The sequence below is a fragment of the Myotis myotis genome, unplaced genomic scaffold, assembly GCF_014108235.1.
Source record: "Myotis myotis isolate mMyoMyo1 unplaced genomic scaffold, mMyoMyo1.p scaffold_m19_p_11, whole genome shotgun sequence".
NCBI classification, from domain to species: domain Eukaryota; kingdom Metazoa; phylum Chordata; class Mammalia; order Chiroptera; family Vespertilionidae; genus Myotis; species Myotis myotis.
In genome coordinates, this window is record NW_023416315.1 from 18442800 (window position 1) to 18455630 (window position 12831).

Here is a 12831-nt window from a genome sequence, read left to right on the forward strand (position 1 = left end):
TGACCGGAATCATACCTGTACCCTTCATTCCATGGGCCTACACTCTATCCACTGAGCCAAACCGGCTAGGGCTTGGGGGACTATTATAAATTAGCAGTCATGTCTATGCATGTATGCATGCATGCATGCATGCATGTCTGTATGTATTTAGTCATATGTGACCACATAAGATTTCCTAAAAAGTCTAACTCAAAAAGCTGGGAGAGGAAATCACAGTGGAAATGAACCTCCCAAGCCAAGTTGTGAGTGACTTAGCATTTTCTTAGACCTTGTGCTTGTCGGCGGGTTTGCACCTGTGTTTTGCTTGCCTCTGAGCAGAGCTCCAGGAGGAACTGTGGCTTGTCACATTGCAGCGATGATCAGGCTCGCCCTGTCTGTGATAGACACAGAAGGAACACAACTCCCTGACATAATAACACGACAGCTACAAGGAGTGCCATGTTGTTGGCAGAGAGAAGACAAGCTTTTCCTGATGTGGTTTAGGAAGAGCCTGGATGAGCAGCAAGGACCCTGTGATACTTTGCGGCGCTTGGGCCTCCGTTAGCTGGGAAGTGGGAGCGCTGTCACCCAGAGACCAGCTAAGAAGGCAGAGACGGTCAGACCTCTTGTAACATCTTCCCCCCAGCCCTCCAGGTGACTGCTCCCTGTGGGTGACATTAGGTTGCAACTGGTTTTCTTTAGGTAAATGAGAACTAGCTACCCCCATTCCCCATTCAACCAGGGCAGCTCTGTCCTTGCTTTTGAAATCTGTGGTATGCATTGGCAGCCCTTAGATGTTATTTGAAATATAATACTCTGTTGCTTAAAAAAATTCAAAAACTTCTAATCTGGATTATCTAGAGGGCTAGTCTAGCTCCAACAGCTATTATGGCCCTCAAATAAAGCAAAGTTATATCCTTAGTGACTTTCTACTACACGTTTAATCTGTAAAAATGTTTCTAAAATGAAACAAAATCATATTTCAGAAAAGTTTTTTAAAGAATATTTTTTGTCCTCGCTTTTGGGTGAGCTTAATTGCAGTGAAAGGCTATCCCTTTCTCTTTTCTTCTAAAATTTGCTTTTCTCTGGCTGAATCAAAATCCCACTAATACCAGGAAAAAGTCCTAGGCGTGGCGTGGGGCAGGAAGACGAATGTCATCATGGTCACTCCCTTCTATCTTTTCATGTAGTTAAGTATGTATTAGGCAATAAGCATCTCTCCCCGACAATTCCTTCCCCAAGTATCTCCAGCTAACCCAGAGACTCATAAAGGTGAGCCAGACATAAAAAAGGTGGGTGTGGAAAATGGGACCCGTGCTGGGGGACAGATTTGTATGGGATAAGGTCGTGGGCCGTCATAAGGTCATGCGGTCTTTGCCAGTCTAGTTCTTGCGCTATTGGAGCCCCTAGAACTTCAGTTTCCTTACTGTACAATGGGATGATAATCATAGTGTTTGCCGCATGGCGCTGTGGAACCCCGCACAGTGCTGGGGCCACAGAAAGTTCTGTCACGTGTTTGCTATTGTCATCGTTACCACACTTCCAGGTTCAGGCAGAGGTAGCCCAAGGTGCGCAGTCTGGCCGGAACCCCCGTTGGGGACCTGCCTCTGTCTCGCATTCCCAAAACAAGTTGCTAAAGTAATCTCTTCTTTCAACATCTTCCCCACTCCTCCAGGTGACTGTTCCCTGTGGGTGACATTGGGTGGGCAGCTGGTTTTATTCAGGTAAATGGGTTTCACGTTCATATGTTGGCTGCTTACTGCCCGGTAGGAACGCCTGAGCGCCGTGAAGATGTGTGTGCTTCCCCAAAACCTTTAGTGAGGTGGCTCCAGGTTGTGTGGCCGGTGAGGGTGCGAGTCCTCTTCCATCAAACAGGCCTGTGGCCTCCCCTGGAGGCAGGCGCCTTCTCCACTGGGGTGGGCGGGCTAGCCATGCCATGCCATCCCCGTCGCTCTCACCTCTGACTCCGGGAAGGTGAATGGCAGCTACCAAATGGGTGAGCACCTAGGATTTAGACACTCTGATCCTATTCCTTTACCGGGCCCCTGCATGGGACTGAACCCGAGTCCTCACCTTGAAGTTTATCTTGCGTTGGAGAAGCGGGAAAATATCTGCTAGAAAAAGAATGCTGGGAGAACCACCAGCGAGGAGAAGTAGGGTGCAGGGAATCTCAGGGGCCAGGAGTCCCAGGTGTGCCCTCGCTCCTGGGAGTGAGGGGACTTCATTTACAAGGGGCCCGACCACCAGTTCTGTGGAGTCAGGGCTGCACAGCACCCACTGGCCCTTTTTCTGCCTTTGGTCCCCCTGTTAATCCCCCTCCCAACTCCGCACCTGGCCCCACCTGCCAGAGCTTCCGCTTTAATGACATTGACCCAGGAGGACAATGACAGGGAGCTGCAGCTCTGTGGAACCCAGACTCTTCTAGTCTCAGCACCTGCCCCCCATCACCCAACAGGAACCCTTTGAGGAGTATGCGGCATTAACCAGCAGCCACTTCTACCTCCTCACTGTTGGTTTATTTTGCGCCCCCCCCCCTCCACACACACACATTGAGAGAGAGAGAGAGAGGACTTTGTAAGTGGGAAGTGTGGTTACTTTAGTCCTCATCAATTGCTTTGATATTTTAAACTGGAACCGGCTCCGGGCTGCTTGTGAGTGAGCGCTGGCCGCGAACGGGAGCCCAGGCACCCACTCCCCGACCCTCGCAGCGCTGCGGTGGCCCCAGCAGTCAGTCCCCGGGGAGCGCCCAGAGTCCTCTTCTCGCTCGGATCTCCGTGCCGGTGCCGCGCTCCTCCTCCCGTGAGCTTCAGGAGCCCCGGACACACCCGGTGGGGTCCCTGGCACATGCGGGCCCCCGGGGTGCGAGGCTGGAGCCCGGCGTGTGCCCTGCGGACGGCGGTGCCCCGCGCACCCCTCCCTCCGCGCCCGCGGGTGCTGGACCGGACGCCAGCCCTGGTGCAGGGGCCGGGGCGCTGACAGACGACTTTTCCCAGTTGTCAGTTTTCTCGCTTGTCAGCAGAGCCGCTGCTGGTAAGTGAGAGAAGCCGGCGAGGGGGCGCAGGCGGCCAGGCAGGGGAGCCGGGGCGGGGAGGGGCGGGGAGCCGCGCCGGGGCCGGGGGCGCAGGGCGGAGCTAGGGGAGTGGGATGCCGGGCCTCCGATCTGACCGCTGCCGGCCTCCTGCCAGCTCCCCCGCCACCCCCGCTCATTCCCCTCCCCTCCACGCTCCCCCTTCCCACTCTCTCCCTGCTCGCGCCCTCTCCTCCCCACCTGGCCCTCCCTCTCCCCGCCAGTTCTTCAGCTGCCACACTGATTGCTTCGGTGGCTTTGTTTAAAAAAAATATATACATGTCCAAATAGATCCCAGGCGCTTTCTTCCCGAGTTAGGAGCACGGTCCGTATCCCCGACCTTGCCCGGACCATGGCTGCTTACCGTAGCTGCCTCCCTCCCGGGGCACCCGGGCCTGGGGTAGCCCGCAGTCCCAACCCGCTTTAAGGCTGGATTTGGGGCGTACAGACCAGGGAGCGCACAGAGCAAGTGACAGGCGAGGAGGGGACAGCCCGAACTCTCTCAGCCTCACTCCCAGTGATCACCTGCAGCTATGGAGTCCCCGACCAAGGAGATTGAAGAATTTGAGAGCAACTCTCTGAAATACTTGCAGCCCGAACAGATCGAGAAAATCTGGCTTCGGCTCCGCGGGCTGTAAGTAGAGCTGTTTCCTTCTCTTGCCCCCTTCCCCTCTCCCGTCAGTATGCTACTCCAGGCCAGGCTCACATGGCTCCCGGGATCCTGCAGGGCCCTTTAAACACAGCCCAGAAGTTCCACAACTGCTTCTCTGTGAATTGCAGTCACTGCTACCTTCCTTTACAGGGGGCCTTGTCTTCCTGACTTAAAATGCCTTGCTGTTTCCAAGTCACGCTTTCTCTGGGGGAAGGAGATGGGTCTTTAGGTTTCTGTTGTAGCTGCTCAGTCCCCACAGAGATGTGTCCGGTCCTTTTTGCCCCCGGGGAGAAAAGTTTGGGGACTCAGGTCACAGACTTTTTTTTTTTTTTTAAATCACAGGAAGAATTTTCTCTGCAGAGTGCTTGCAAACACCTTGGCAGGAGGTTCAAGAACTGAACAATAGTTCAACTTCAACATGCATTGGGGCTGCCAAATTCTCTTCTCCCTTGTCCCAGCCTAATTCAACTTCCAACGTTTTCTTAGGCTTCTTCCTGGCAGGGAGATGGTCACTGAAGAAAGGGTATTTTGGAGACAGCAGGGGGCCAGCACAATATAAGATTTCCTAATAATCTTTGAACAGTGAAATAGGGTGTTTGCTCTCAATACAGTGGCCCCAGGCTTCTAGTTGGACTGATGGACAAAGATCTCTGAATTTCATTCACTTCATTGGGCTCTGTCTGGCTTTGAGTACCAAGGAGCGGTGTCCTGAAAATATGGGGTGTCTTCTGGGAAACAAGTTCATAAGCTATAGTGGTGGCTGCATGTCTAGTTTGCTTCTCAGTGGCAGGGCAGGTCCCAAAGACACCTTCTGTAATGACCAGAAACACTGCCTCGGGCATTTGGCATCAAATGTGTAGTGCTGTTGAAAAGAAAAAGTTTTTCTGCACGGACATTCTCTAGGCAGCGAGGGGACCCTGGCAGTGAGTTTGTTTTTGAAAGCACGAACAGAAGCCCAAACAAAACAAATAAAAAAGGCACGGCTCTCGGTTAGTTCCATCTTAGGGAGGCCGCATCCCAACTGGGATATTCGAAAGGGGAGCCAAGGTACTCTGTTTCTTTAAAGGGGGTCCCTGTTTAAAGTGCAATTTATAAAAGCCCTTCCTTCAGCAACCTTAATGAGCTTCGCTGCTATTGCTCTAAACGGGAAACCAGGCCAGACAACAGGACGCTTGGCGCATCTGGCTGCTGCAAGCAGGGGCTGTAACTTACTTGGAAATTCTCTTTCTGCCTGGCAGGCTGTCCTTAAGCTGGAGGCACAGGCGACAGAGCCTGGGTCTGAACGGTGTTTACAGTAAGCTCGTGTCATGCGGAACGAACATGACATCTGATCGTATTTTGGTGCACACAGAAAGTTTGTTGTATCCACAAAGCCTGGGTCCAAGGTATACAGTGTCAAAGTGTGGTGATGCTGGGTCTCCTTGCCAGCCCTGGTGGAGGGACTCCCACCCTCAGAAACTGCTTCTCCTGGCTGCTTCTCAGTTCACACCAGCTCCCTCCAGCTGCTCCGGCTGGAGAGAGCATTTGGGCGATTCAGCCAGGCTGAGGGGGGACCTGGTGCCATAGAGCATTTATCCCTCACAGCTCGCGTGTAGCTTTCTCTCATGTCTGTTAGGCTTCTCTCCCCAAGGTATTGGGCGTGATGTTATCTGAATTTTTGTTTTCTAGTCTCTCAAATCTACTCAGCATCCAGTGTTGTTAAGCATAAAAGGTGTGGATTGATTGACTCTTCTCCAAATGTGTGGTTTGGAACCCCTCTCTTTACCCTTCCTACCGTAACGCCCTGACCTACAGCAGTCGTGGGAGATCTGTAACTTCCCTTTCTAATTGGTGAAAAGGACATGTGCCTATTGTTATTATTATATACATAACATATATTTTCTTTTTACTACAATTATGGTTCTCACTACGACTTTTTAAAGAAACATAACAGTAGCGCTATAATAAGCTGCTAAAGACTCTGGAAACCAAAACACATGCTTATTTATACAACTCGAAATAACACTTTTGCAGTTCACAAAATAGAAAGCCCAGGGGAGGGAAGTGTGTGTTTGTCCACACAACAGACTCTCAGTGAGAAAAAGGAAGCTGCTGTGCCAACATTTTAGGAAGACACGGGAGCCACAATTGGATTTTCATATCAATTTATTGCCATGGCACCCTTCTGGAAAGGGCTTTGGAGGGAATCACGGGTAGTCAGGGGCTCAGTTCTGCTTGTCTGAGAATTGCCAAGTACAGGGCTTGATCATCTCGTGCGTGGACGGTTCAGTGGTGTCTGTCTCCTTGTCACTATCTGTCCTGTTTAACCAGTTGTTGAATTTGTCATCTCCTCCCTGATCCTGTACGTTCCTTGGGGTCAGACACTTGTGTGTCTTGCTCACTGTGGTACCTCCAGTGCCTAGAACAGGGTTTGGCACATCGGCGCTCAACCAACAGGTGATGACAGAAGCATAAAGGCCTAAGTGTGAACTTTTAATGTTAGAAATGAAGATAATGTATATTTGGGTCAGCTTATAGGCCACGTGACTTAGCAACACTATATATTCCATGAGCTAGAGGGGAGGCAGGTTTTATTGACATTAACCAGGTTGGGCACAGACATCTAAAGTGAGGTGGGTCTGGGAAAGATGTGGCAAAGCCACGGCCCAAGGCTGAATCCCACTCTTGTGGGTCCCCTCATCTGCCCCCTTTTCTACACAGGCCAGGAGTGGGTTTTCCAGCAGCAAGAGGCTTGCCGAGGCTGTTGTCCGCCAAGAATGCCGGTATAGGAGGACACAGGAGATGAGCCTATACGTTACAACCCCCGACCCTCGTCCATGCCTTCTTTTACTCTTTATTTTCCTCTCTCTGAATACTATGTACTTGATCTTATTTATTATGTCTGTTGTCTTTCTCCTCCAACTAGAACATAAGCTCCATGAAGACAGAGGTTTTTGTGGCCTGTTTTGGCCACTGGTGCAGCCCCCGTGCCTATGATACTACCTGGTGTGCAGTAAATTATCAGTGAGGATTTGAAACCTGGCGTTGTTTCACATGTTTGTCGAGGGAAGACTTAGAAAAAGCTCTCAACCCAGCCTTGTGGCATCGTCAGCTTCCTTACGGTGCATCGGATATTGGAAATGGGAATTTTGAACACTGTCTGCCCCAGCTGAGATGACAACACTTGCCAGCTTAGGTGTTTACTCCCCTGTACTCTTCCCCGCACACCGGCACTCAGAGGCCGGCTACACTTCTGGAGCTGTGGTCCTCAGCCTCCCCCTGCAGCGCCGACCGCGCTCATCCACAGGCTCCCACGTGTCTAACGGGAAAGGAGCGAACCCTGCACTCCTGAGCTTTCTGAGCCGCATCTCTCAGAGGATGCTGCCCTCCGACGTTTCGGAGAGGAGCCTTTTTTTGTTTGTTTTTCTGTCAACCTCAGTTGTAGGAGTGGGTGGAATTTTTAAGAGCCCCCCCTCCCCTCCCCATGGCTGTTTTGTTCTGGAATCTTCCAGGCAGGGAACATATGATAATGGCTGCACTTTATTCCTCTGGTGGTGTGGGGGAGCCTCAGGCTGCTCAGGTTTGAATCATGACTGGCACCTTGGGCCCTGCCCAGGAGTTTTCCTTTGGCCAGCCTGCTCTCGGACGGCCTAAAGCAAAGAATAGGGTTCAGGTCTCACTTCCTCCTTGGCAATCACGATTGTAATGAAGCCGTCCAGTGTTCATTTTGCCCACCTAAGAGGTAGCCAGTGGAAGACACTTAATGCTTATGCAACATCCTCAAGATGATGATGATGATGCTTTCCCCTCCTAGCACCTCAGTAGTCTTACGAATATAAAGGGTGGCATTGGTTACTAGGGACTATTGTTCTTGCCTAACCAGCAAGCACCCCCCCCCCTTATTATGGGAACAAACCCTTTCTCCCCCACCCCCACTCCACCCTGGGCAGGGACAGATCTTGCTTCATCTTTTAGACCCGGGGCCATAGCAGTGGGGAGCCATGGCAGGTCTGTAGGGATGGATGTGAGAGATTTTCAGGAGGTCGACTCAAGAGGACTTGGACATGGGAATGAGGAGGGAAGTAGAATGTAGAATGACTCCCAGGTGCTTAGCTCGAGTCCCCAGGTGCTGTTTACTTAGATCTGGATCACTGAGGCGGGAACAAGTTTGCAGGTTTGGTTGCGGGTGGGAGCAGAATGAATGGAGAACAGAGGTCATGACCTCAGTTTGGGACGTATTGAGTGTGAGGGGCCTACAGATGTCCTGGAGGAGATGTGGAGGGAGGCATGAGCAGTTGAATAAGCGGGCCTGGAGATGAAAGGAAAGGTCTGGATTAGAGATGTAATATACAGCCCAAAAACATGAAGAAAAAATGTATACATATATAATGTGGGTACGTATATGTGTGTGTATGTGTCTGAATGATGCTAAATTAGTATTCCTATAAATTTTAGAGGTAGAGAAAAAACATAATTTAGTGTGACCCTCCCTAAATAATCTGACATGAGGTGCCAGAAGACAAGTTCATGTTTTGTTTTGTTTTTAACTTTTCACATGTATATAGAATATACAAACTCATATATATTTCTCACTGCCATTTACCAGTACTTGTTCAACATATGGGCAAGGCCAGCAGGCCATCAATGTACATTGCTTTGCTTGGAACCCTTCTATGACTGCTTGGTGTCATGCCCGCACATGTGGATTTGGAGCCGAAACTGAAACCTGAGGGGTAGGCAGGGTCATTTCCAGGATTCCAAGGGCAGAAAGAGACCACGGCCTAAGAAGCCAAACAGGACCAGGCTCTTGTCATGGACCTTCTGGGGGCCATGGGACAGGAGTCAGGTGAGAGCAGCCCACCGCAGAGGGGGCTGGGGAAGCTCGGCTGGATGGAGGCTCCCTAGACCCTGCAGGTGGCTGTCCTGTTGTCTAGGCTCGGCTGGTGGGCACAGCCTCCTGCTGCTGCCCCACAGGCGTCCTCTGATGGACACACCTGGCCCCTGGCTCCTGGGACAGTCCACAGCCCTGCCTTAGTGCTCTCTTTCCACCACATCTCTGCTTCATTCAAGCCCTTTTCCTGCTCTGCTCTTTAAGACCTTCCAAAAATGGTCCTTCTTCCCTCCATTTCCACCCTCTTCCAAGGGTCTATTGCAGGGACCCAACAGGCAACATTCTGCCCATATACAGCTTCCCTGCCCCTTAAGGTCTACAGGAGAGTGAAATTGTAGACAATTACCATGAGAGTGCACTGAGTGTTTTCGCTGAAAGTCACTGTTGGGACATCCAAAGAACATTATATTCTGTTAATCCCGAGTCCAAACAACCAAAACGCTTAACCAAGACTTTCCCCACACTCTAGACATGCTGAGTGTATCTGTCAGTGAAAGATTAATCCTTGCAAGCTACCTGCAGGCGCATTTTAGGAATAGTTCAAGTTCAGACTGGTATCCCCTCCCCCCCACTTTTCTGTCTCTACCCTCTGACTCTTGTCTCAGGATGACTCTGCAGGGGTCTTACACTACCTTACAACAGATCCCCGCAAAATAGGTTACATGTAGTTTCCTAGTCCAGGTGGTTGTTACTTGAAACCCTGTCTGCTAACTGGGGCACTGTAAACACTTTCATGAATAGGTGCCTCTGTAGTTTGTGAAACATAAGGATTAATGATCATAAATCAAGCTTCGTACATGCTGTGTAGAACTGCCATGCTGCCTATAAAGCCACTGACTGAAATGAGTCATCCTTACAAAAAGGGAAGAATTGTCCAGCGCCCCCTTCCCGGGCGTCTGGTGTGGTGTCAGGGAAGCTCACTGCAGCTCAGGAGGACTCGCTTCCAATGGCAGTAGAGCGCTCAGCACGGTCCCGGGAATGCATTTGCTAATTGGGTTTTCCTTGTTGTTGTTACTGTTCTCTGTTTTGGATTTGGGCCTCATTTTTGTTATATTTAAATTGTCAAAATGGACAGTGTCTGCATCCAGATGATGTTAAGGGAAGAGAAGGCGTCAGAGGAACTAGGAAGGACTTGTGCTCCAAGGAACTGTTGTATTGGCGTAGATTCACCTGGAAGGGTAAATTGCCAATAGCTGCTTTCTGATAGGATTAGGATTTTTCTTTCTATAAAATTAACTTTATTGGGGTAACATTGGTTAATAACATTATGTACGTTTCAGGTATAAAACTTTATAATACAACATCTGTATGCTCCATGCATGCTCATCACCCCAAATCTAGTCACCATATATTTGACCCCCTTTACCATCTTCACCCCTCCCCTCCCTCTCTGTTGTTTGTATGTATGAATTTATTTGTTGATTTTTGTTTTATATACAACATCTGAGTGAAATTTTATGGTTCTTGATAAGGATTGGGAGGAAGGGAGGACGAGAGGAGAGAGGGAATGGGAGTAAATAGAAAAGGCTTAGAGAAATCAGACTGATTATTGAAGTTGAACCTGGTAGAGATACAGTTTTTGTTCTGGGTCAATCTACATGGAGAAAATCAAGCAGAGAATTCATTGAAGCAACTCTATGAATAATTAAAATAACAAAAACCTACCTGTCCCCTAACTCCACGGATAAATCTGTGAAGAGTGACATTTTGTCTTCATCCTCTGGATGTCTCTCTGCTTTCACAGTGCTGTCACAGATATGAAGACATATTTTTGTTTTCAGCTTTCCTCATTGATGTTTATCTAACTAGGAGCCAGGCTCCCAGGAAGGAGGTCACAAAAAGTCTTTTCCAGTTCCACCCACACAGTTTTGCTGCACTTATAACATAGCAAGTGGTTGTAACTGTGTGACTAGAGGGAAAGTCATTTATGCAAGGGTGACTTCTACAAGGGTGACATTAACTTTCCATTTTTTCCCCTCTAAAAACTTACCATTTTCTCTCACTGGTACCACTGATTAGTTCATTGCCCAGCTTTCAGGAATAGGTTTTTAGCTGGAGGGAAATGCAGTGTTTGGTCTGCTTAAAAAATCTTGTTTTTCAGAAGAAGGGACCCCAATTGGGGGTCCATTAGACTGTAATCCGAGTGCTGGAATATTTAACCCAGGCCCAGGAGAGAAGCAGGCATGAACAGGAGATTTGGATTTCTGTGTCTGGCCAGCTGTCTGCAGACGCATGAGGGGGCTGGGGCAGGAGAGCAGAGTGGAAAGGGTGTAGATTTGCCGTCCCAGGGGGGAGCTGCTGATGGGGTTGTTTAGTTTGGATGGAAGCTCCTTTTCAAATGTTTCTCCTCTTTCTACTGCGCAGCCAGCACTAGATAGAGACACGTTTGCTTCCAGGAGTGAGTTAAAAATTGATCATCTTATTTACGGCTCTGTTTCAGATGAGCGTTCTCTCATGCTTCAGATGCGCCATCCTCACCCCTAAACCGCACTGTCAAAGGCTTCCTCCAGTTGTTTCATCTCATCCCTCTTGGTTAAACCTGTGGGAGTCTTATGCTTTGGGAGTCGCTGCCCTTAATATGATCTTCCTTTTGTAAGTGGCCAAGTGAGAGGGTGTGAGGACCATTTTCCCCAGTGGAAAACCTAGCAGAAAAATTCTTTAGAAAATGTAAACAGAAACAGCCCTTTCCTAACCATTGGGTTATTCCAGGTGAAGGAGAGTTTATGTCATCTCATTATTTTTTATATTTTATCTTACTTTGGATCTTCGGCCAAGCAGGAAAATATAATCATTGCCCACATGGATTTTTAATCTGTAGCATCAGATAAGAAATATTTGGACTAGTAACAGAAGAGAGGTTCTTGTTTCTCTAATATCTTCCCCCCCCAGCCCCCCCCCCCCAAAAGAAATAGTCTGCTGGAAAGTGCCAGGAGACCAAATTTATATAGATTTTCTCACTGGCATTTACTTGTTCAAAATATGGGAAAGGCCATCAGACAATCAATATACATAGCTTTGCAAGTCTAGGCTTTAACGTCCGTGTCATGGGAATGAAATCACTGGTTGGAATGAAAGAAATGCACAAGGACCTGGCATTCTCAGCAACATGTCGAGTAGTTCATACACATGATTCAGTCGAAGTTTCTAGAGGTATCCAGTTCTGTTCAGCCTGCACACCATATGCCAATGAAAAACAAAACCAGAGGCTCAGATGATCGTGCAGCCCCTCTCTCATTTCACGGGTATTTGTGGCGTTTTATCTCCGTGCACTTTCCCACGACTGAGCCACATGTGACCTGAACTTGTGCGATTGTGTAGTTAACTCTGCGAGTTTTGCTGTGTTCTTTGTTTGTCTGACTCTGTCCTCCAATTTCCTCTCCCTTGAGGGAACTGAGGGCTGAGAACCAAAATTCCCAAAGCTGTCTGTGCATCTGCAGCAGCAGTGACCTCAGTAAGGAAGGATGGAGATGGGATCTGATGGGATCTGGGACCAAGTGAGTCATCATCGCACAGAAAACCCGGAGGACACTCCAGGCAGCGTTGCATGTCTCACGCTGCCTGTGTGTAGTTGTTACATATTCAACATCCCCTACCAGGAAACCTTCCTGGGCCCAGCTGGGAGGTGTCTTGCTGGCGACTTAGAAACTGAACACAAGTTTTGGTTTTTCTAAGCCAGCTTGTTTGAATATTAAGCCTATTTATAAACCTCATGATTGCAGCACCCATATGGCTCTTCCTCAAAGATACGCACTTTTAAGAAGTGAAAGACTGCCAGGCGCTTCGTAATTTCACATCAATGCTTAATTGACTCTCACTTGTCCAGCTATCAGGAATGGTTCCCAATCATCTGTTTGCCTTGGGCGTGTGTGCAACTTGCTTGTGGGTGTGCCCAGCACTTTGAGAACTCCTAGCCATCAAAAAGCTAAGCAAGCCCCTCAGAAGCATCCTTGCCCCCACCTCATTGCTGTTTTAATGCTGTTTCCTTGTTCTCCACACTGCCCCCAGGCAGGTCCAAGTTTACTATGGACAGAATCATTCCTGATGCTGGCTCAGTTTCATCCTTCTCTCCCTGATTGGGGCCAGGAGAGGTAACACGAAGTTCAGGGTTTAGAAGTTTCTGCTGGCCGGCACAGCCATGGAGAGTTTTGGGGACCTTTTAAAATATTGGGGGTCAGTGCTCTTTGCCCTTCGATGATTTCACTATCCACTTGTCAGAATGTGATCGGAAGACTTTGAGGGTTGATTTCCAGGCTCATCACTTTC

At 49.1% G+C, this 12831-nt stretch overlaps 1 protein-coding gene across 7 annotated transcripts in view; it reads left to right on the plus strand.

Moving 5' to 3' along the window:
• PDE1C (phosphodiesterase 1C) overlaps positions 1-12831 on the plus strand; it is a 321836-nt gene that overhangs the window by 120234 nt on the left and 188771 nt on the right. Inside the window, exon 1 of one of the 7 annotated variants that reach the window (XM_036327689.1) lies at positions 3280-3680. The exons of the other annotated variants lie outside the window; for them this stretch is intronic. Within the exon in view, the coding sequence (XP_036183582.1) occupies positions 3580-3680 (101 nt within the window). The 5' untranslated portion in view covers positions 3280-3579. Of the gene's footprint in view, positions 1-3279; positions 3681-12831 lie in introns of those variants that run through there. 7 annotated transcript variants of the gene reach the window in all.